The sequence below is a fragment of the Typopeltis vanoorti genome, chromosome 17 (assembly GCF_054136105.1).
Source record: "Typopeltis vanoorti isolate ZY-2024b chromosome 17, IOZ_Tvanoo_1.0, whole genome shotgun sequence".
Taxonomy (NCBI): Eukaryota; Metazoa; Arthropoda; class Arachnida; order Uropygi; family Thelyphonidae; genus Typopeltis; species Typopeltis vanoorti.
Window position 1 is genome coordinate 570,274 of NC_143565.1, and position 24,600 is coordinate 594,873.

Here is a 24,600-nt window from a genome sequence, read left to right on the forward strand (position 1 = left end):
AAACTATTAAAATAAATCATGATGGCATGAAAGAGTTAACGAAAGATGAGCGAGTGGCATTGTATGGCGACTCCATTATTAAAGGTGTACTAGAGGATAGAATGCACAAGGTATGTATTCCAGGTGGTAAAATGAGTACAGTGATAGAGGCATTGGATATGAGATGGGAGCGAGCTAGCAAAAGAGCTAATAGTATTAATTGGTACAATTGATTTGAGAGAGGACAAAGAGTGTGTCAGAATGGATATCAGGAGGCTGCTTGGAAGGATATAAGAGAATAGTGTAACAGGAAGGGGAGTCAGTGTGTTGCCTAGGTATGATTGTGGTGAAATGAGGCGGAGAGCAAGGATTATGAATGATATTCTGGCTGAAATGTGTGAGGAGATGGGATTACAGTTTGTTAATGTGTGGAATGAGTTTGAGGGACGAAGTGAGCTGTATGGGAGCGATGGACTGCATTTGAGTGGTTATGGTGTGAGTCGCCTGGAAAGACTGATGCTGGATGGTAGAGAAGTGAATAGAGAGAATGAATCAGATCGAGAGGGGAGTGATGTGGAAGAGCACGAGAGTAAGACAGGAGAGATTGAAGAAGTGGATAGGAATGGGGAAGTGAGTGGTATGAGTATAGAAAATGAGAGAATGGGTGTGCAAGAAGAGTAGGGAAACGGGGAGGGTCAGGGTGGACAGGGGTACACAGCGTGAGAAAGGTGAATGCTCCAAGAGGAGGTGAGAGCACGTGCAGGCAGGAAAGGAATGGGATGACCAGGGATCAAGAGGAAACAGTCGGAATTGAAAAGGGTTCTAAAATGAAGAAGCAGAAAGGGAAATGGCCCCAGTTGAGCATGGAGATCACATCGAGCGAGTGGTATCAGTGGAACTAGTTGTAGATCCAGAAATGAGCTGTTGTGTTTGTATACCAATGCTAAAGTATAAGAAACAAGGCAGATGAAATGGTTGCACTAATTGCGTCTGTTCACCCAAAGATTGTCGGAATAAGTGAGACATGGTTGGAAGAGGACAACATCCTGACAGAAATAGAGATGGAAGGGTATGATTGTTTCGTGAGGATAGAAGGGGTAAAAAGGGAGCGGGAGTGCTACTGATGATAGAGAAAGAGTTATGCCATACAAAGTAGAGAAACAAGACAGAAATAGTGCCAGTGGTTTTTGAGACAGTATGGTGTGAGATAGAGGTGAATGGAATTAAATACTTGGTAGGATGTTGTTATAGACCAGGTAATGTGGATGGTGGTGATAGTGAAATGTATAGTCAAATTAGCCAAGCAAATAAGAAAAGGGTGATCGTTTTGGGTGATTTTAATTATGGCAATACAGACTGGAATGATGAGATGGCATTTGGAAGTAAAGAAAATGAGTTTCTTGAGATTTCGAGGGATAACTACCTCAGACAGTATGTAAGAGAGGGCACACGAGGATTAAGGGTCATGGATTTGGTCATCTCATCAGAGGATGTAATTATAAATGAGGTGTCAAATCATCCACCAACTGGTGAGAGTGAGCATGAGGTGATTACCTGGGTGTTTGCCAGCAGTGCGAGGACCCCTGGGAGAAAAGGGTACATGTGGAACTACATGGGGGGGGGGGTGATTATGAAGAGCTCAGGAGTCAGCTTGCAGGTGTAGCATGGAATGAGGAGTTAGCTGGAAAAGAGATCAATGCAGCTTGGGGATTTTCAAAAATTATCTAGTAGATGCTATGTCTAAATGTATTCCAAGGGTGAGAAGGTTAAATAAGGTAGGTGTGAGATGGATGAATAAAGAGATCAAGCATGCGATACAGAGAAAAAGAGCATTGTGGAGGCAGCATAAGAGAAGTGGAAATAACCAATTTCATGAGGTCTACAAAGACCAGGCAAGGAGCATAACTTGGTTGGTGAGAGTAGCTACAGAGAGGTATGAACTGCAGTTAGCTAATGAACCCAAAAAGAATCCTAGGGAGTTCTTTCGATATGTAGCCAGCAAAAGAAAGAATGATTATGTAAGGATGACATTGATTGGAGAAAATGGTATAAAGACAGCTGTTGCAGATGGTGTGGTGGAGTTACTTAATGAGCAGTTCATAAGGATCTTTCAATCTTGTGAATGTCACTTCATGGAGAGATTGAGAGCAGTTGATGATGGTGAGGAGAGACTGACTGTAAGTGAGCAAGAGGTGTTTGGGGAGTTGAGTAAACTAGATGTAAATAAGGCTGTGGGACTTGATAATATATCACCGCATATTCTGAAGGATTGTGCCAGCGAGTTGACACCTGCCTTGACATATTTTTTTAATACGAGTCTTGCACTTGGTCAAGTTCCTAAGGAGTGGAAGGAGGGCAAGATTGTGCCACTTCATAAAGGAGGTGAGCACACTGAAGCAACAAACTATAGGCCTATCTGTGTGTGTCAGGTATTGTGGTTAAGTTGTTGGAGATGCTTGTGAGAACTAGGATCCAGAGTTGGGTTGACAATGGTGTTATCTTTGATAAACAGCATGCATTTGCTAAAGGGTGGTCATGTTTTAGTAATCTACTTACTTATTACTTAAATATTATTCAGTCTTACTCATTACATAAATTCTGCTTCAAGGAAGCAGAATTTATGACTGCTTCCTTGGACAGAGGAGAATGATACACAGTAATATACTTGGATTTTGCAAAGGCTTTTCATAGAGTACCTCATGATAAGTTGACAGTCAAACTAGAGCAGATGGGGGTTGGATATTAGATTAGTGGATTGGATTAGAGACTGGCTATCTGATAGGTATCAACAAGTTGTGTATGGGGTGCGATATCCAGGAAAAGGAGTCACTAGTGGTGTGCCTCAGGGGTCTGTTTTAGGGCCATTGCTGTTTAACTTGTATATTAATGATATAGATGAAGATTTGGATGGAGATATTCAGTTGTTTGCAGATGATGCAAAGTTGGGATGAACCATGAAGATTAGAGAACATGTTGTGGCCTCACAAGAAAACTTGAATAAATTGAGTGATTGGGCATGGGAATGGGGATGAGAGTTCAATGTTGCAAAATATAAGGTTTTAAATTTTGGGAAACAAAGATGGGATGTAGAATTTATGCTTGGTGAAGATATATTGTCAGAGACGGATGAAACATTCGATCTGGTGGTGATAGTGGATAAAGATCTAAAATTTAGATCCAAAATTGTCAAGACAAAACAAAGGCTTCTGGGAATAATGCAGAGGACACTGATGTGTAGAAGTAGGGAGATTCTTGTTCCATTGTATAAGGCTTTGATTAATTCAAACATGGGCTATTGTTGTGCCCAGATTTGGGCACAATAGTCCATGTTTCAACATCTCTTCATCCTTCTGAAAACACGGTGACCAAATCACCGTGTTTTCAGAAGGATGAAGAGATGTTGGAAATGGTCCAAAGGAGACTGACTAAGGTAGTTTCTGACCTCTGTTGGAATGTCGAATATGAGAAAAGATTGAGAAGATGTAATTTACAGAGTCTGGTGGACAGTAGGAAGAGGGGGAGATATGATAGAGACCTACAAGTTGGTAAGGGGTTGTTATAGGATCAGTGCTGGAGAAATTTTACAGAGAATAGTGGGAGATCAGGGGAGAACCAGAGGTCATCCCTGGAAACTGTATAAAGAGAGTGTGAGTAGGGGAGTGAGAGGCAGGTTTTTTCCATGCAGAGTTGTGAATGATTGGAATGCCTTGCCTGAGAGTGTGGTGTCTGCAAGGAGTTTGAGTGTGTTTAAGACACGGTATGATGAGATGTGTGTGTGTGTGTAATATAAGGACCTCCCAGATGAGTCTTTGACTCCATGAGGTCTTGGAGTAATAATAATATATAGCACCTTGTTATTTAGAACAATCTCATTTGTTTTTGTCTCCTTTGTTTCAGTGACATATCATGTCAACGTACCATTTCTTCTGCTAGTTCCACTTTTTTCCACTGATACTTTTTATGTTTAGTACAACTATCTTGAACAATGCTTATGTTGAATGCGAGTCTGTTGCAATTTTTGCCAAATATTGCCAACTTTTGCTGTTTGCTCTGGTTCCCAGATGTAAACAGTGGAATAAAACCTTGTTTAATTATGTGCTGCTGCCCCCCCACCCCCAGCCAGCATGACTTTTCAACTTGTTGCACCCTTACTACTGCCTGGTTTTTAAGCCAACAAAGAATACAGTTTGACTGGCTAAATGCAAAGTTGACATCCCATCCTCATTTGTTTGGTATCCAGTTATTCAGTATCTACTAACAGGTTGTGACATGAAAAGGTGAAAAATAAAATTTTCATGGCATTACGTCAGAAGCCCCCACTCAGTTCAGATTCCTTAAAAGACTATGCAATGATCTCCAAGTAATCTAACTTTGACCCTTAAAACTTTCATTGCCAAGATGAAAATTGGAATTTCGTGTGGTGGCCAAATTTTTTTTATTTTTTTTTATTTAGTTAGCAGCGTCAACGCGATAACGCGTGATCGGCCGTTTGGTGAGAACTCGCATCGCGTGATCGCACGATATCGTTCATTGCCAAGCTGAAAATTGGAATTTCGTGTGGTGGCCAAATTTTTTAAATTTTTTTATTTAGTTAGGGACGTCCACGCAATAACGCGTGATCGGCCGTTTGGTGAGAATTCACATCGCACGATATCGCGTGATTGTCAATGAACATGTTAAGCAACTCCTCCCTAATGGAAGAACCATATTACAAATGAAAATAATAAAGAGAAATACATTAGGTTTATTTGGCTGTAATGATATAAAAACAAAAACCAACTATTTTCACCACAAATACTTGTGGCTTCTTCTAGTTTAGGAGGAACAAAAATACAATAAATGGCTAATATGAATTATTACATTACTAAAATACAGAGCATGTAGGAACCATTACAATATAATTTGAAATGGAAATCATGTGAAGCATGGGAGCTGACACAGGTTAGCTATTCTTCAGTGATAGGTAAAAGATAGTTGTCTGATGTGTGGAAAGATCTAACGAGCAATTTCCAAATATTGTTATCATCTGAGACCTCCAAGGAGTCAAAAACTCATCAAGGGAAGCTATAAATCACCCAAACCAACTGTCATACCTTCTCTTAAATTTATTCACACTATGTGCACTCACAATCCTTAAAGGCAAACTATTCCACTAACTCATTGCTTTATGAAAGAAAAACCTACCTCTTACACCTTTTTTGACTGCATACAAACTTAACTTCCATGGATTCCCCGCCTCCTCCATGTTCCCTCCCCGCCTTCCATATAACGAAAAATTTTATAACACGATATCCTGTAACACCTATTCAAATGTCTATATACCTCTATCATAACAACACCCGCCTCTCTCTCTCTCCTGTTAACTAGTTTGTGATCCACATACTCTCAATCTGTTCTCATAATATAAATCCCATAATCCAGATACTTTGTAACTCTTCTTTGCACACTTTCCCACAGCTTCTTTATCCTCTGGGAACCCAGAGAAACCAAATCTGCACACAATAATCCAGATGCGGCAATATCAAAGCTCTATAAAGAGGCAAAATGACTTCCTTATCCTTAGATATCAAGGTTCGCTTTAACATCGCAATTATCCTCTGAGTTGTATTTAAAACTTTTCTGTGTGACTTCTGCACAAGTCCTAACCACCATTATGGTAAGATCCCTACTTTCATCAGTTCCTTGCAGCACAATTCCACTAATATCATATTTCACTGGAAATCTCATCATGCCAAAGTGCATAACTTTACCCTTACTAATATTAAACTGACAGCCAATTTTTTTTGCCCAAATTTCCAGCCTATTCAAATCATTTTGTAAGTACTGGATATCTGTAGCAGTCCCCAATTGCCCTGCCTATCTTCGCATCACTGGAAAACAATTGCACGCCTGCTGTTAGAACCTTCCTAAGGTCATTCATGTATAGATTGAGCAACAACGGCTCAAGGACTGAACCCTGAAATACACCACTAATCACCTTAAATCTGGCAGATCCCCCCCCCATATACCACATTTTGATATCTGTCTATCAACCATCCACTGATCCAAGTCAAGAGTTTACATTCCAAACTTATATTTTCCAGTTTATGCAACAGCCTTTAGGGTGGTCTCCTATCAAATGCTTTCGCAAAATCCAACATTATCATAATGTATCCAGTCCCTTTATTCAACTCGGCTGTAACCCTGTTATGAAATGGATGGCACTAGTTACGTAGCTAAGAGAGTGGCTACTGGACAGATATAGTGGTATATGAAGAGGCAGAATCGAGGCAAAAACAGGTGACTAATGGTGTGCTGCAAGGTTCAGTGTTAGGACCACTGCTGTTTAATTTGTACATAAATGATATAGGAAATAACCTGAAAGGAAATATTCAATTGTTTGCTGATGATGTGAAATTAGGTAGAGTGATACTTACCCAAGTCGATGTGGAGAGCTTGCAGGATGATTTAAATAGGCTGTCAGTATGGGAAAAAGTTAATGGGTGTCAGTTTAATGTTGAGAAATGTAAGGTTATGAATTTTGGGATAAATAGATTACAAGCTGCATATCACATTGATGGCACATAACAATAAGAGATTTAGGGGGTTTGGTAGACAGAGAGGACATATTGCTAAGGTAGTCCATAAGATTACTTGGGTATTTAAGAACACACTAACAAGTAGAGATAAGTAAGTTGTTATTCCTCTTTATAAGTCCATGATACACCCACATCTGGATTACTGTGCTCAAGTTTGGTTCCCTGAGTTTCTTGGGGATGAGGAAACATTGGAGACGATTCAAAGGTGAGTGGCTTCTGAAATGTTACCTATGAAGACAGATTGAGGGTGTGTGTGTGTGTGTTGACTGCAGAAGTTGGCTGATAGGAGAAAAGAGGGTATGTGATAGAAGATTTAAGTTGCTTGAAGGGTTTTATAGCATAGATGCAGGGGAAATGTTTCAGCACTTGGCTAGAGGGACCAGAACAAGGGACCATCCCTGGAAGTTGAATAAAGGTGTGGTTAGTAGAGGTGTGAGGATCAGATTTTTTGCTTGCAGAGTTGTGAATGAGTTCAATGGTTTGTCAGAGTCAGTTGTGAATGCTTTGTATGTTAATTGTTGGATTCTGATTATCTAGAGATTAGAGTAATTATTATTTGCTTCGGAATCCAACATGATTTTCCATCACAAAGGCTAGACTTGTAAATATTATTTAATGTAAACAACTTATTTTACAATTTAATATTCATATAACTACTTTAATTTTGTCTAATATCTAATTATTTAATCAAAGATATATGTATTAATAATGAAAAGACTGTATTAAATATTATTAAGCTATTTTATTTATTACTATATTAATGTTATAAGAACTTGTATTTGATAATTTAACTGCGCATTAATTGAAATGTTAATATTCTCTATTTATTCCTATTTGTAGAAATTTAACGTTATGTAATAGCTCAATTTTATTATGTTTTGTTTTGTTGTCATGGGGATGCATGTAAGCAAGCCAGCACGAGTTGGAACACCACGTGAGGAGAATGTTCAAAATGATTGAAAAGAGTTTTAGTCAAAGAATTCACGAGGATAATTTAGGTGGGAAAAATGGATATAAAAAGGGAAGAACGCTGAAAATATAGGGAGATTAGATTATTAAGAGAGAAAGAAGAGGATTGACATTAGGTTGGAATCGGAGCATTAGGGAATCAGAGTGTGATAATAGCGAGTCAGCAAGTCACTCAAGCAGCTAAATAAAGTCTACTAGTCGAGAGGCGGTTAGCTAATAAGTTGTAGAATAACAATTATAGCTACGGAAGACAGCTGAGTGACTACTAAATAGACTAGCGATATTTGAGTTGAGATTCAATTTCAGGGGCGACCTTTCAAGGACATACAGAACCTTGAAGCAAAGCACAGAGTTATTAGCGAATAGTAGAGGCTGTAAAGTTGAAGTTTACCGTTAGCTATGTTTAGAAATATATTGCCTAAAGAATTAATTGAATGCCGGAAGAATGAACAGCTGTGCATACAAAACCTCAAGTTAAGGAATTATTGTGTATTGCCTTAATTCATAAGTGATCAGTAGTATTTCGTGCAGGAACGTTTGTTTATGTGTATAGTGACCGACGATTAATTCAGTTATTGCTTAGAAGATTTATTTAATGAGTGCCGTATACTGTTAAAGTGTTTACAGTTATAAAAAGTGTTTACGTATAAGTAGATGAAGAAAAAAGATTATCGGTAAGATTATTCCAACCATTAATATTTCTATACAGAGAAGTGTGTGAGTTTCATCCTAGAATTTCCTTATATTAACAATAACTATTGGTGAGAATTAGCTGAAGTGTAAATTTAAAAGTGTTTGTTTGTTTGTGAAGAGGTGTTACTGTAATTTTATTGTATTTGGAACTAAAGGAACTGTGAGAAAACTGTAATAGAGATAGCAGAATTACCATTGTATGACTGTATTGTCAGGAAGGCTGAAGTGTTTCTAATAACTTAATTAGTGATTTGAAGTTAAGTGTAATATTTGTGATTTTAAAATGAAATGTTTGTTTTTGTTAATCAAGGTTGTATTTGCCTGAATCTCTTTTACTGCACCATTCATAAAATATTCGAACCAAAGCGGGAGTGATAAATAAGTTAAATATACTCGGCCAGTATTTATAATATTAACATCTAAAAGGAGTGATAGTTGTGAGTTGGTTTTTCTTCAGTTCTTGAACTAATTCAGATATAGAGTGGTGCAGTCTTTAAATATAAATTTTCTCTATATTTGAGTTAGAAATCAACTTACAACTTATCAATTAATTAAGAACATCGTAATAGTAATCATGTTGGATCCAAAGTATAGATTGAGAAGAAGTAGGATCCAACATAATGGATTCAAGAAGAGTTACGACAGATTGTGTGGATAGATTGAGTCTCCCGCAATGAGTCTTCGGATTCCATGGAGGTGCCCGTATAATAATAACAACAACAACATATGGGCAAAATGTTAAAACATGACCTACCTTTAATAAACCTATGCTGCTCCTTTCAGAGTATAGCTTGTTTGTCTACCCATTTCTGCATGCGAGTTCTTACCAACTTCTCTAAAATCTTCACTACCACACCAGAGATACTGACATGTCAGTAGTTAGACACATTAGTTTTTTCAACCCCCTTGTACAATGGAACTATCACACATTCCATTCATTCCTGTAGTATCATTCCTGAGCTGATACTCAAGTTATACAAACATGTGAAAATCTTAGCCAATTCAGCTGAACATTCGTTTAGCAAACATGCTAATCTGTCCCTATCGACAAATTCTTATCCAGGTTAAGCAACGGCTCTTCAACCTCACTTTCATGCACCTCTAACTCTTCATCCAATGTAGTAGTGGCACTATGCTATATATATATATATATATAAATACCTGGTTGTAATATCTAAGGAAAGTGAGCACTCATTAATTGATCAATCTCACTAACTTCTGACACTAGAGTACCATCTACATTCAATAAAGCAGGGGTGGCCAACCTATGGCGCATGCGCCAAAAGTGACGCATCACATGATTAGAAGTGGTGCACTGAACCCCAGAGAAAAATTTTTAAAAATTTTCTATAAGATTTTTATATATATATATCTATATATATGAAACATACTATTAAACGTACTATATCTATATATCTATATATATATATATATATATATAAACACACAATTAACCTACCACTGAATTCTAGAGTGCGCACTTATACTTGTTTGATCTTGAAGCAGCAGGCACTGGCAAATGTTGACATGCGTCACCAGTTAATCAATTTACAGCTGACTCTCGTGTCATAACGTTCGATGAACTTCTGATTCGATGTGACTGAACAATCCTGTGTTTTCAAACTTATATGTTTTTATTAACAGTTCTTTAAGTTTAAGATAAGATTTCTGTTTTCATGAAGGCTTAATATAGTTCTGTAAATTTAAAAATAATTTTTTCATTTTGAACACATATGTCAAGTTCTTTCCCGCTCAACTAATTTGCTGATTACTGACACCTGCAATTATTCGGTGTATTTGTATGTGTGTGTGTTTTTTTTTTGTTTTTTATACAATATCTTTCCTTTTTATTTACATATAGTAGGTTTATTCCTAAAATTTAACTGATCATCAGCAAAGCTTTTGTAATGAGGATGTTTGGGTTGTGTGTGATTGCCAGCTGATCGACTGTTTTATGGCAGGAAGCGATCTCATATTTCACTGAACATAATATATTACGAGAGAGAGATGAAAACTCTCTATGAAAAAAAAAATATACATATATGATTTTTAATTTACAGAACTGTATTTGGCCTTCATGAAAACAGGAATCTTATCTTAAACTTGTAGAACTGTTTTTGAATGTTCATGATGTTAAAAACGATAAAAAAAAAAAAAAAAAAAAAAAAAAAAAAAAAATCAGCTAACGCCTTTTTATTCCCATATACGGGGAGTAGGCGAGGCCATTTAGCCCTATCTAACTTTTGGAGACTGAGTGGGCAGTTCAATCTCCACTGGTACCAATCAGAGATAGATGGCCCAAGGCTATCACTAATTAAGCGGTACTCAGTGAAGAGAGACAGCTCAAATGTGCCGCCATCTCGTGGTCCCTAACCCTAACACAATATATTTAATGTCTGAAATAATGTGGGTTCTACGGTCGATTTTCTTGAGTTTACAGGACGAAAAACCCGAGTTTCCGGGAGGAAAAACCTGCTTGCCCGTGCCAGAGATCGACTAACTCGGGAACCGGTCGAAAAAGGGCTTAGAAAAATTTCCTCTAGTCGCCGACTAGACTCGAAACCAAGTCTTCCTTCGTGCGGCCAAGCACCGTGGTTGGCAAACGCCACATCCACTGAGGTACACAGGCTCTCAATATTATATTATAATTTTTATAATATTATAAATATTATATGAAATATTTTTCAATTATTTTAGATTTTACTCCGGACGTATCACATACTGAACAAATAAGTGTGATAGTCAGATTCGTTCATTTCAATTCAGGATATAAAAGTGTTGAAATACTTTTTAGCATTCTATGCTAAACATTTTAGATGCTACAGGGGCTAGTGAACGATAAAATAATTTAAATTATTATAAAATATTTAATAATTTAAATAAATATTTAATAATAAGCTTTACTTTTTGGGATAATTTTTTTTACAGTCAGTTACCCATTACTTTGCAAAAGAAAATGAGCAGAAGAAAAGCAGGTGATAGCAAGCACCAGTTTAATGAACTGTGGGGAAATTAGTTCTTATTTATTGCAGGTTCTTCAGGAAAACCGTTGTGCATTGTTTGTGAAAGCTGAATTAAAAGAAAAACTGAAGTTAGTTCCTGGGTCTGAGTTGCGGAAAGAATATGTGGTTAAGAAAAAGGAAGAAATAAAAAAAAAAAGAGACAAAATATATTTGTGAAACGAAGTTGTGAAAGTGTGGCAATGCTGGAGGCGTCTTATGAAATTTCCTTTGTGTTGGCTAAAAAGCACAAGCCTTTCTCTGATGGAGAGGAAGTTGTTAAGCCCTGTCTCGAAAAATTTGCAAAATGTCATGGTGTTAAGAATGTTGAAAGAAAAGTAAACCAAATTGCTCTGCCCAAGCAAACAATTACAAGACGCATCAAAGAACTTTCCCATGATGTTAATGAGCAATTGAAAGTCCATGTTCATGCTTGTTCTTTCTTTTCTTTAGCCTTGGACGAATCAGCTGACATATGTGATGTAGCCCAATTAAGCATTTTTATAAGAGGAATTGATGGTAATTTTAACTTATCAGTCTTGAGTCACTTCATGGAAAAACAAGAGGGTCAGACATATTTGACAAAGTAAAGTCATGTCTAGAAAATCAACAACTAGATTCTAGTAAGCTCATCAGTGTCTGCACTGATGGAGCACCGTCAATGGTAGGTAGAGATTTTTTATAGAACTTTAGTATAGAACGACCTAAAAACTTTACTTGAAAGGTTTTTAGGTCGTTCTATACTAAAGTATCACTGTATTATACATGAAGAATCTCTGTGTGGGAAAACTAAATTTGAAGCATGTTATGATACCAGTTGTAAAGTGTGTGAATAAAATTAGAACAAGAGGGTTAAACAGAAGAGAATTCAGAGAATATTGTGAACTGCTAGATATGGAATGTGGTGAACTCATCCTTCATGGTTAGGTGCGCTGGCTTTCTAAAGGACAATTCTCAGTAGATTTGGAAGCTGAAAGAAAGTGTTTGTAATTTTCTGGAAGAGAAGGATGAGCTGCATGAGGAAAAAGCCCTGTTGTGATGAGAAATGGCTATTTGATTTAGCATTTTTAGTAGTCGATGTTACCAGCCACCTCAATGATCTAAATTTGAAACTTCAGGGCAAGAACAAATTGTTTCCTAGCCATCAGTGCATTCAAAATGAAATTAAAACTGTTCATCCCAGTTAGAAAACAAGGATTTAAGAATTTCCACATTTAAAAGAACATAGGGAATCTGTTGAAGATAATGGCAACTTTACAGAATATACTGAGAAACTCAGATTATTGCAAGAGTTCTTTAACAGTCGTTTTAGCGATTTTGCCGAAGAAGAAGACTGAATACTTGCATTTATAAATCCCTTTTCACTTACTGAACAAAAAATCTTGATGATGTCTAGTAACATACAAATGGAACTTATTGATCTCAGAACCAATTCTTTATTGAAAATGAAATTTAATGAACTTCCATCACTCCCAGATGCTTCTGATATAATTAATTTCTGGCTATCGTTGCCCTGTGAACATTTTCCAGACCTGAGAAAATTTGCTCAGAGTTATATCTGTCGTTTTGGAACTGCATACAGATGCGAACAAGCATTTTCATCAATGAAAATGATTAAGAACAAACTACGGTCACAACTGACTGATTCAAATTTGAAAAACTGTTTGATGCTTTCTGTAACCGATTTAACTCCAAACACTACAAGTTAGCAAAAGCGAAGCAATTTCTCAATAAAATAATTAATGTTTATCTTGTCTTTATATGAAATCCTTTTATTTAAAACTGCTAGAAGTGTCTATATTACAATATACATAATAAATCATTTATGCATAGCTGTTAAATATACCCATATTACTATATTTTAAAAGGGCTGAAAAGTGGTATAAGTTTGCATGGTGCATCTTAACTTAAAAATGAAAAAATTGACGCATGAACTATAAAAGGTTGGCTACCCCTGCAATAAAGTTATTCTTCCACATTCATAAATTCTTTTTTTTTTTTTTTGGCATGGCATGACAATAAAATTGGGGATGCAAATTTCTTTCCATACTCCATACTGTGATTTAGTTTTCTTCACAATAGTTGTTACTTTTCTGGCCTGAGCTTTATATATTTAATAACTCCTCTCACTGTTATTCTCATAATATTCTTTCAACATCATTTTTCTTCTTGTGGATCTCTTGGTTAATAAGGTTGCACAACCATTTCATACCCAATATTTATTCTTCGAACACTAGCGATACATTCAGATACCGTCTCATTTATGCATGTTTTCAATGATTCCCATGCATTGCAGACATTTTTCCCATTAAGTAACTGATACCATGAGACCAGAGATAGTATTCTCCTATATTGGTCATAATTTCCAGCTTTGTAGTTCAGCATGTAACCTGTTCAAATGAGAACATAATTATATGATAACTGTTGCCAACTAGTGATAAAATGGTCATATTCTTGACAGAGACCCCTTCCGATGCTATGAACAAATCCAACACTTTTTGACCTTGAGTTCCTTCTTTCACATGCTACTTGAGAAAGTTGTCTCGCAACAATTCAATAAATTCTTCTTCATTCTTATCATGAAATTTCTCTTCTACTCAATCAATGTTTTCTGATATTAAAGTCACCCATAATTATCACTTGTTTAGTACTCATAAAGCTAAATTGGAGATGCATTTCTTCATTCACTGCAACTGAGCCGCCAGTTCTGTAGCAACACCCCACGACAGCCTCCACTTCACACCAAATTGTTTCAAACTCACTGATACATGGGACATTGTTACCATATCACATCACACAGGATCACCATATTACACAGGATGATTCCTTTGTTCCTATCGAGCATGCCTTGTGAACAAATGGCAATAGTAATTTTTTTTATTTAACAAGCAGTGAAGTTGGTCTCTATGTAGAACTTAGAGCTCTTATCCCATTCAATGTTATGATGTCTGTATATGAGAGAAATGAAATAAACCAATTGTATTTCTTTTTTTAATTGATTTTTAGTTGTCGAAAATCTACATATTCTTTATACAAATGAAAATATTATGAAGGATGTTAACATTGAAGAATGTGTGAGCAAAGCTAATCTCAGGTGATATCATCATCATCATCATCATCATCAAATTCCTGCCATGTACCCTCAAGGGGTGTACAGGATATGACAGTACTACATGAAAAAATTACATCATTACTAACTTCCTATCTACAATTTTCCTCCAAATCAGTCTGTTACTTGTCAAGACTCCAACATTATCAGATCTTATATTTCTATCATCTAAGGAACTTTGTACCGTATCAATCCACCTATATCTTGGTCTTCCTCTGGGTCGTTTTCCTGACAACCTGGCAGACAACACTTGTTTTGCTAATCTTTCCTCTCCCATTCTATTTAAGTGACCATACCATCTGAGATTAGCTCTGCTAACGCATTCCTGGATGCTGACAATGTCAAGTTCTTTCCTAATATCCTCATTTTTAATATGATATTGCCATTGATGCCATCTGTTCACGCCTCTAATCTTTCTCAGGACTCTCATATCTGCGGTCTCTAGTCTTTGGTCAAGTGTTTTACTTCTGACCCAGCTCTCAGATCCATAAGTTAAAATTGGTTTGAACACAGTCTTGTATACAGCTAATTTAGTGTTCCGACTAATTTCTTTCTTATTCCATATGAATTTGTTCAATTGACTTCCCACCATACCAGCTTTGCTGATTCTGTTGTCTATTTCTATATTTAGTTTACCATCTTCAGTAAAAATTGTGCCTAAGTAGCTGAAATGTTTTACTTGTTCCACAGGTTCTCCATTCACAACACAGTTGACATTTTCAATGATTCTGCCTATTTTCATTGTCTTTGTCTTTTTATTGCTGACCTTCATACCATATCTATTACAACAGCTATTCAATTTAGTCAGAGAATCTTGCAGACTTGTAGCGGATTTATTTAGAAGTATAACATCATCCGCATAAAGTAAAGAGCTGACATTAACATCTCCAATTTTGATATCAGGTTTAATACCACATTCCTTCATAATGTGATCCATATAGATAATGAATAACAGAGGGGATAATGTACATCCTTGTCTCACACCAGATTTAACGTTAAACCATCTTCCTGTACTTCCTTCAATTCTAACTGCTGACTCACAACTCAAATAAAGACTAAGTATTGCTTGATATAATGCCCCATTGACACCATATAACTGCAGCGTATTGAATAGCTTCTTTCTTGGCACCTTGTCATATGCCTTTTCCAAATCGACAAAACTTAAATACAGATCTTTGTTATATTCCCATGCTTTCTCGACTATTTGTCGTAAAGTGAAGATCTGATCCTGACAGCCTCTATTTGGCCTGAATCCAGCTTGTTCTTCACCAAGCTTTTCTTCCACAATTCTTCTCAACCGTTTCTCAAGTATACTTGCATATATCTTGCCAGGAACACTCAGTAGGGAAATACCTCTGTAATTCTCACATGCAGTTTTATTTCCCTTTTTATATATGGGTACTATGAGAGCTCTACTCCAATCATCGGGAATTCGTCCCTCTGTCCAGGCTTTCTGAACTATGCAGTGCAGCCACTGTAAGACTCTTATACCACCATACTTCAGCATTTCTGGTCGAATATCATCTACTCCTGCTGCTTTTCCACATTTCAAGCCTTTGATGGCTTTTTCTACTTCAAGTATGGATATGTATTCCTGACTGCATGCCTGGTCAGTGTTTTTTATCACTGTGCTGTCATCACTGCTTGTTTCATTTAGCAGTTCTTCAAAGTAATTACTCCATACTTCAAGGATGTCTTTTTCTCCTGTTTTCATTTCACCTTTATCATCTCTAATTCCTTTTACAGCACTCTTTCCTCCATTCCTAAGCTTCTTCAACAACCTCCAGAATATTTTGCCACCTTCTTGATATTTATTTTCTATATTCTTGCCAAAGTCCTCCCATGACTTTTGTTTAGCTAGTTTTACACACTGTTTAGCTTTCTTACATTTGTCTCTGTATTCTGTAAGAGTAAAAGCTGACTTATTTGCCAGGAACTTTTGATATGCTTTCTTCTTTTCCTTCACTGCCTCTTTAACTTCCTGTGTCCACCAGGGAGTTCTGATTTTTTTATCTTTGCACACAACCTCACCACATGCTTCTCTGGCAGAATCAATCAATGTTTCCTTCAGAGTTTGCAACTGAATCTCCAAGGTTTGATTCCTGTTCTCAAACTCTTTCATTTTCTTTTCAATAATATTTCTGTATTTTAGTCTACAGTTTACATCTGAGAGCTGCTCAACTTTTATTCGCTTTAAAACTTTCTTACATGTTATTCTTTTCAATATGAAATTCAATTTTATCCTGCTCAAGACTAAATAGTGATCACTTCCAATTTCAAATCCTCTGTACACTCTGGTGTCCTGCACCAGGGAGAAAACATCACTATCAACAATAACATGGTCAATAAGACTTTTCTTATTCCTAGCCTCTTCTCTCCATGTGAATTTGTGCACATTTTTATGTTGGAACATGGTGTTAGTAATAACCAGTCCATGTCCTGAGCAGAAATCCAACAGATATTTGCCATTATTATTAGCTTTGCTCTTTTCTCCAAATTTTCCCAAAATATTTTTGTATGTCTCACAATCATTTCCTACTCTACTATTTAGATCCCCAACAAGGACCAACTTTTCCTTTTTCATTGTGTCAGTTGCTTTTTCTAAAGCCTCAAAAAATTCCTCCACTTCTACCTTAGTAGAACCTTCTGTGGGACCATAGGCACAAATAAGTCTCATTGTCCAGTTCCCCATTCTCATATTTGCCCACATTACTCTACTTGAGACTGACTGCCATTCAAGAAGATTAGCCTCGTATTTTGTGTTGAATACTATGGCTACTCCTTCTTTTCCTTGATTGTTATTGCCTGAATATAACATTTTGTATTTATTGCTCAGAAAGATCTCACCAGTTTTGGTCTTTTTTGTTTCAGTCACCCCTATTATGTCGATCTGGTACTTATCTAATTCCTCAGCTAGCTCCATTTCTTTGCCATTCAGGCTTCTTACGTTGATAGTACCGATCTTTAATTCTGGTGATGTTGAGTTGGGGTTTGTTTTCAGATTTGTTCCAGTAGCTGACTTTTCGCTGTTCGCCCTGGTTCCCTGGCGAAAACAACGGGGGCCTTGTTTAACCGGGCGACGCCCCAGCCGGCATGAAATTTTGTCATGTTGTATCATCATTTTTTATTTTGGTTTAACCAATAAGAATACAATTTGGTCGGCTAAATCCCAAACTGCCAGCCCATCCTCGTTCGTTCAGTATCAAAGTAGATACCCAACAGGGTGCACCACGAGAAGGTGAGGATTGGACATTAGGTCAGAAGCCCTGGTCGGTTCTCCGCATTCCTTTAAAGGCTATGTGGAGGTCTCCTCTCAGTTATACAGCTTTGACCCTTATGGGAAAAGGAAATATTAGGAAAATGTGTTTGATGCCAGGACAGCAGGAAAAATACCTAAGGGAAGATCAAGCTCTAGGTAGACCGATGAACTCAGGGGTGGGAGGAAAAAAAAAAAAAAAAAAAGATCTGACAATATTCGAGTCCTAATAGATAAACTGATTTGGAGGAAAACTGTTGATTTCTATTAACAGTTACCAAGTTAGTAATAATATGAATTTTCATGTACAGTCAACCCTCCTATAACGCGATTAATTCGTACCGCGTTATATGGAAACTGTGTTATAAGAAACTCAGATTTAACGTGCAAACCAGGTTAATTCGTGCCGCGTTACATGGAAACCGCGCTATAAGAAACTCAGAATTAGTACGAATCAGATTGATTCGTATACCGCTTTATATGAGAACCACCCTTTAAACGATTTAAATTTTGGATTTTGTCCTCAAGAGATATAAACTTCCTTTTTAACTGTTTTCTTGTTTCTTTTGTGTCTGACATTATGCAAACCTGGGGTTAACAATTATTTTATTATTATTATATTACAACAAATAAAAAATATTACCTACAGTATTGTGTAATGTTGTCCAATTACGATAACACAAATTAAGCGAGCAAAAGGCACTTTATTGAACACTAATCGTGATATGTACGTCTGCACGGATTTACAGACAGTTTCCTACTAAGTTGCACTTAAAATTGATGACAAAGTGGGTGGTTGCAACAGCAAAAGTTCGGCAGCGCTATTGGATAAAAAAATTCACGCAAATACGCAACAGCCAATCATATGGTCTATTTTAAGCATTAAAACAGAGCACTGTGAACAATCTCGCATCGTTTCTTCACTTATAGGGGAATTCCCTGATAACTGAAATTGGAAAATGGTGATGTACCTTCACCAAAAAGAAGGGAATTACCCGTTAATTTCAACTGTAAAAATTTAACACATAGATAAATTCATGCTATAGAGAATCTTCTTAAACCAATTAAGTTGATGGAATGTTGTTGAACGGAAACCGCATTATAAGAGGGCTGTCGCAATTTTGGCTTCGCATCATATGGAAACCGTGTTATAAGAGTACCGCGTTATAGGAGGGTTGACTGTAGTACTATCATTGTATCCTGTGTACTCCTTGAGAGTACAAATCAAGAATTTGATGATAATTCTCTGACAACTGTTTGGAAGCTAATTTTTTTGAATATACAAAAGTTTTTTTGTGTGTTCAGAAAAACATTTTTGTGTTCAAAAAACATTTGAACATTTGAGATTGCATCTGAACTTATAGCATGCTGCTACCATGCATGGGCTAAAGATTAGATGATCTAGAAACCCTACTCCACAGGCCAAACAAGAAAAAACTTTTCCAGCCACATCAACCTTCCAAAAAGAATGATTGTGATCTCAAGCCAGACAACTGAAATTCCTCTACCACCTCAAACATCCATGCCAAAGTAGAATTGATACACATGTCCGACGGATAGAAAGTCAACACTACCCACTGGATTAATAAAAGCAGACATATCAATGTTTCTTTGTGCTATCATCATCCTTATTAGAAATACAGCACCACCAGCACCCCACCTTTCATTAAGACCATATGTTATGCCTTGCAATTCTTTTTCAAATAAGAATTGAACTTGATCAGAACAACAAAATTAGTAAAGGCCTACAATAAGTTTAATATAAGAAATTAAAGGACAGTTACACACTTTTCTTCATCACCTTTAATGAGAAATTTCATGAGTCCCTGCATGTTCATAAGATTTCTATTTTGCCAAACTATTAGGTTCTCATCATCAAATTCCTGCCAAGTACCCTCAGAGGGGAGTACAGGATATGATAGTACTACATGAAAAATTTACATCATTACTAACTTTCTATCTACAATTTTCCTCCAAATCAGTCTCTTACTTGTCAAGACTCCAACACTATCAGATCTTATATTTCTATCATCTAAGGCACTTTGTACCATATCAATCCACCTATATCTTGGTCTTCCTCTGGGTCATTTTGCTGCCAACCTGGCAGAGAACACTTGTTTTGCTAATCATTCCTAGCCCATTCTGTTTAAGTGACCATACCACCTGAGATTAGCTCTGCTAACACATTCCTGGATGCTAATATATCAAATTCTTTCCTAATATTCTCATTTTTAATGATATTACCATTGATGCCATCTGTAAATACCTCTAATCTTTCTCAGGACTGGTCTCTAGTCTTTGGTCAAGTGTTTTACTTCTGACCCAGCTCTCAGATCCATAAGTTAAAATTGGTTTGAACACTGTCTTGTATACAGCTAATTTAGTGTTTCAACTAATTTCTCTCATATTCCATAAGAATTTATTCAATTGACTTCCTACCATATACCAGCTTTGTTGATTCTGTTGTCTATTTCCATATTTAATTTACCATCTTCACTAAAAATCATACCTAAGTAGCTGAAATGTTTTACTTGTTCCACCGGTTCTCCGTTCACAATGCAATTGACATTTTCAACGATTCTGCCTAATTTCATTGTCTTTGTCTTTTTATTGCTGACCTTCAATACCATATCTATTACAACAGTTATTCAATTTAGTCAGGGAATCTTGCAGACTTGACATTAACATCTCCAATTTTGATATCATGTTTAATACCACTTTCCTTCATAATGTGATCCATATAGATAATGAATAACAGAGGGGTAATGTACATCCTTGTCTCACACCAAATTTAACATTAAACCATCTTCCTATACTCCCTTCAATTCTAACAGATGACTTACAACTCAAATACAGACTGAGTATTGCTTGATATAATACCACATTGACACTATATAACTGTAGCGTATCGAATAACTTCACTCTTGGCACCTTGTCATATGCGTTTTCCAGATCGACAAAACTTAAATACAGATCTTTGTTATATTCCCAAGATTTCTCCAACCTGCTTGTTCTTCACCAAGCTTTTCTTCCACAATTCTTCTCAACCGTTTCTCAAGTATACTGGCATAAAACTTACCAGGAACACTCAGCAGGGAAATACCTCTGTAATTCTCACATTCGGTTTTATTTCTTTTTATATATGGGTACTATGAGAGAGCTCTACTCCAATCATCAGGAATTTGCCCCTCTGTCCAGGCCTTCTAAGCTATGCAGTGCAGCCACTGTAAGACTTTTATACCACCATACTTCAGCATTTCTCGTTGAATATCATCTACTCCTGCTGTCTTTCCACATTTCAAGCCTTTGATGCCTTTTTCTACTTCAAGTATGGATATGTATTCCTGACTGTATGCCTGTTGAGTGTTATTTACCACTGTACTATCACTGCTTGTTTCATTTAGCAATTTTTCGAAGTAATTACTCCATACTTCAAGGACATCTTTTTCCTCCATTTTCAATGTCACCCTTTATCATCTCTAACTCCTTTTACAGCACTCTTTCTTACATTTCTAAGCTTCTTCAACAACTTCCAGAATATTTTGCCACCTTCTTGATATTTATTTTCTATATTCTTGCCAAAGTCCTCCAATGACTTTTGTTTAGCTAGTTTTACAAAGTGTTTAGCTTTCTTACATTTGTTTCTATATTCTCTAAGAGCACAAGCTGACTTATCTGCCAGGAACTTTTGATATGCTTTCTTCTTTTCCTTCACCACCTCTTTAATTTCCTGTATCCACCATGGAGTTCTGATTTTTCTATCCTTGCAGACAACCTCACCACATGCCTCTCTGGCTGAATCAATCAGGGTTTTCTTCAAGGCTTGCCACTGAATCTCAAACGTTTGGTTCCTGTTCTCAAACTCTTTCATTTTTTTCCCAATAAACTTTGTGTATTTTAGTCTACAGTTCACATCTGAGAGCTGCTCAACTTTTATTCGCTTTAAAACTTCCTTACACGTTATTCTTTTCAATATGAAATTGAATTTTATCCTGCTCAAGACTTAATAGTGATCACTTCCAATTTGAAATCCTTTGTACACTCTGGTGTCCTGCACCAGGGAGAAAACATCACTATCAACAATAACATAGTCAATGAGACTTTTCTTATTCTTTACCTCTTCTCTCCATGTGAATTTGTGCACATTTTTATGTTGGAACATGATGTTAGTAATAACCAGTCCATGTCCTGAGCAGAAATCAAACAAATATTTGCCATTATTATTAGCTTTGCTCTTTTCTCCAAATTTTCCCAAAATATTTTTGTATGTCTCACAATCATTTCCTACTCTGCTATTTAGACCCCCAACAAGGACCAACTTTTCTTTTTTATTGTGTCAGTTGCTTTTTCTAAAGCCTCAAAAAATTCCTCCACTTCTACCTTAGTAGAACCTTCTGTAGGACCATAGGCACAAATAAGTCTCATTGTCCAGTTCCCCATTCTCATATTTGCCCACATCACTCTACTTGAGAGACTGCCTGCCATTCAAGAAGATTAGCCTCGTATTCACTGTTGAATACTATGGCCTACTCCTTCTTTTCCTTGATTGTCATTGCCTGAATATAACATTTTGTATTTATTGCTCAAAAAGATCTCACCAGTTTTTGTCTTTTTTTGTTTCAGTCACCCCTATTATGTTGATCTGGTACTTATCCAATTCCTCAGCTAGCTCAATTTCTTTGCCATTCAGGCTTCTTATGTTGATAGTACCGATCTTTAACTCTGGTGATGTTGAGTTGGGCTGTGTTTTCAGATTTGTTCCAGTAGCTGACTTTTCGCTAATTCACCCTGGTTCCCTGGAAAAAACAACCGGGGGGTCCTTGTTTAACCGGGTGACGCCCCAGCTGACATGAAATTTTGTCATGTTGTACTATCATTTTGTATTAGGCATTTTGCTATTAGGTTCTAGCGATGTTAAAGTTGCATTTTATCCAGTTTGGAAACTGTTACCCCTTCCTCCCCCCCAAATAAATCAGAAAATCAGGTTTGGCATATTTTCACATATAATTCACAGCTTACAAGTGATGTGAAACCTGCTGAAAATTATATTTTCATAGAAACTGTACTTGACACTTCTTTTATTTATTTTTTTACCTTGTAAAGGATCATTATAAGTTTAAAAAAAAAAAAGTTTTGTAAAAGTACTGTTAAACATTAGTATAAACCTAGAAAAAATATTGCATGATTAGAAATAATTTAAGTTCTCCCAAATAACTATTTAAAAAATTTAAGTAGAATCAGTATCCTGGTAGTCTTTCTGTCAAAATGACCATGAATTGCATGTCTTTGAAATTTCTGCGATGCTCACTTTGCTTCCCTTGTGCTATATTACATACTAATACTATATAAAAAAAACTTTTAGTATAAATTACATACCCTGAATAACTGTAAATTCCCTGAGGAGGCCAATAATTGTTATAATAGTTATAATTTTGATGTGCAGATGATTCCTGGACTTCAGAGTTATGCCCACTACTTGCAAGCTTATTCAAATGTGCTTGCTCTAATGCCTTCCTAGCATTTTCCCAAGCTTGGTTTTGTGTCATGTTCATATCTGTAAATTCACCTGTTTTGCCTTCTTGAGTAGAATTTTCACTACGCTGTTGTGACCTTAAAAAATAAATATAAAATATGTAAACAATACTGATTATAAAAAGAAATCAAAATAAACAGATTATATACTTGGAAATTTCATAGTAATTGAGAGAATTATTAAATTAATATACATTTTATGCCTTTTTAACTTTCATGGCCGTTAACTTTTCAAATACAAATATATTTCTTATTATGGTTTTCCAAAATGTTAATAAGAAAGAAATACCCTTTTTCTGTATTATCTGCTAGTATTAAAGTAGCAAAACTATTTGACCTTTAATCTCATGTTGTGGAATTGTAGAATGCTTCTTTTTAATAGGCATAACTACTTGTTCAATTCTTTTTCTTGAAGGAGTCAAGGTCTGGTTATGAATATCCAGATAATGATAATATATTGTCATATCACCAAGTGTGTAAGTATTGGCTGATATGGGCAATCTTTTTCAGATGCTCAGCTGAGCATTTTCTGTGAAAAGGAATGTCTTTCTCTCAGAGGTGATCTGTAGATTAAATACTGGCTATTCATATGAACTTAACAGAAAGTCTGTACCTTTTGCAGTGGTCTCAAATAAGAAATAACTTGTGTCTTATTTGAAAAAATATAAGTTATTATAGGTTATACATGCAGCACATCTAATGCTCTGCATGAAGTGATGTCCTAAGTGCTTTCTCTCCAAAGATTTTGATACCTAAGTTTTTAGGGGTCAACAAACAATGAAATCCCATTAATCCCAATCATTTGCACTATAAAAATGCTAATTTATGAAGAAATAGCCACATGCAATCCAAAAATTAGATACAGAGATTCCCCAAGCAAGCAGATTATTGTGAATTTCATAAATCATAAGAGAAAATCTAAAATGTAAAGGGCACTTTTCTAAGTAAGAATTAGATGTCATCCTAGATCCATAATTAAAAACCTGCACCATAAGATGTTTTTGTGGTTAGGATTTATTTATGCATTATTCCAGTACTCACCTAAGAAAGTGTGACATGGGCAATGACTGAGAAACAGGAAGGCATGTAGGAAGACATTCTTCTCTCCAAAGCTTCTTGAAGCCAAGAAGCTTTGGAGAGAAGAATGTCCCACATAACAAAAAAGGATAGAATTAGATGACTAAAGTAGAGGATACTATCAAGTATTGTAAAGCATGTAAAAGAAAATGGGCTAGCCATATTATCTGATTAAGAAACAAAAGATGGACAGAATTATGCATTAAATTGATATCAAGCGACGAAAAGGTTGCCAAAGAACAAGATGGAGGGATAATCTACAAAGGTTTTTGATATGAGATGTGGACACTGGTTAATGACAAAAAGAACTACAAAGTTGAGATAGAGAGAGATACCAATATCCAGCAGTGGATGAATGTACAGGAATTGTATTTAATAAATGCAAACCCTGGTTTAAGAAATTCAACA

At 36.2% G+C, this 24,600-nt stretch overlaps 1 protein-coding gene across 2 annotated transcripts in view; it reads right to left on the reverse strand.

Annotated features, from left to right (window-relative positions):
- LOC150097088 (leukocyte receptor cluster member 8 homolog) overlaps positions 1 to 24,600 on the reverse strand; it is a 347,020-nt gene that overhangs the window by 295,913 nt on the left and 26,507 nt on the right. For both annotated transcript variants that reach the window (XM_090407668.1, XM_090407667.1), the window contains exon 2: positions 22,960 to 23,193. In XM_090407668.1, the coding sequence (XP_090263794.1) occupies positions 22,960 to 23,193 (234 nt within the window). The remainder of the gene's footprint in view (positions 1 to 22,959; positions 23,194 to 24,600) is intronic.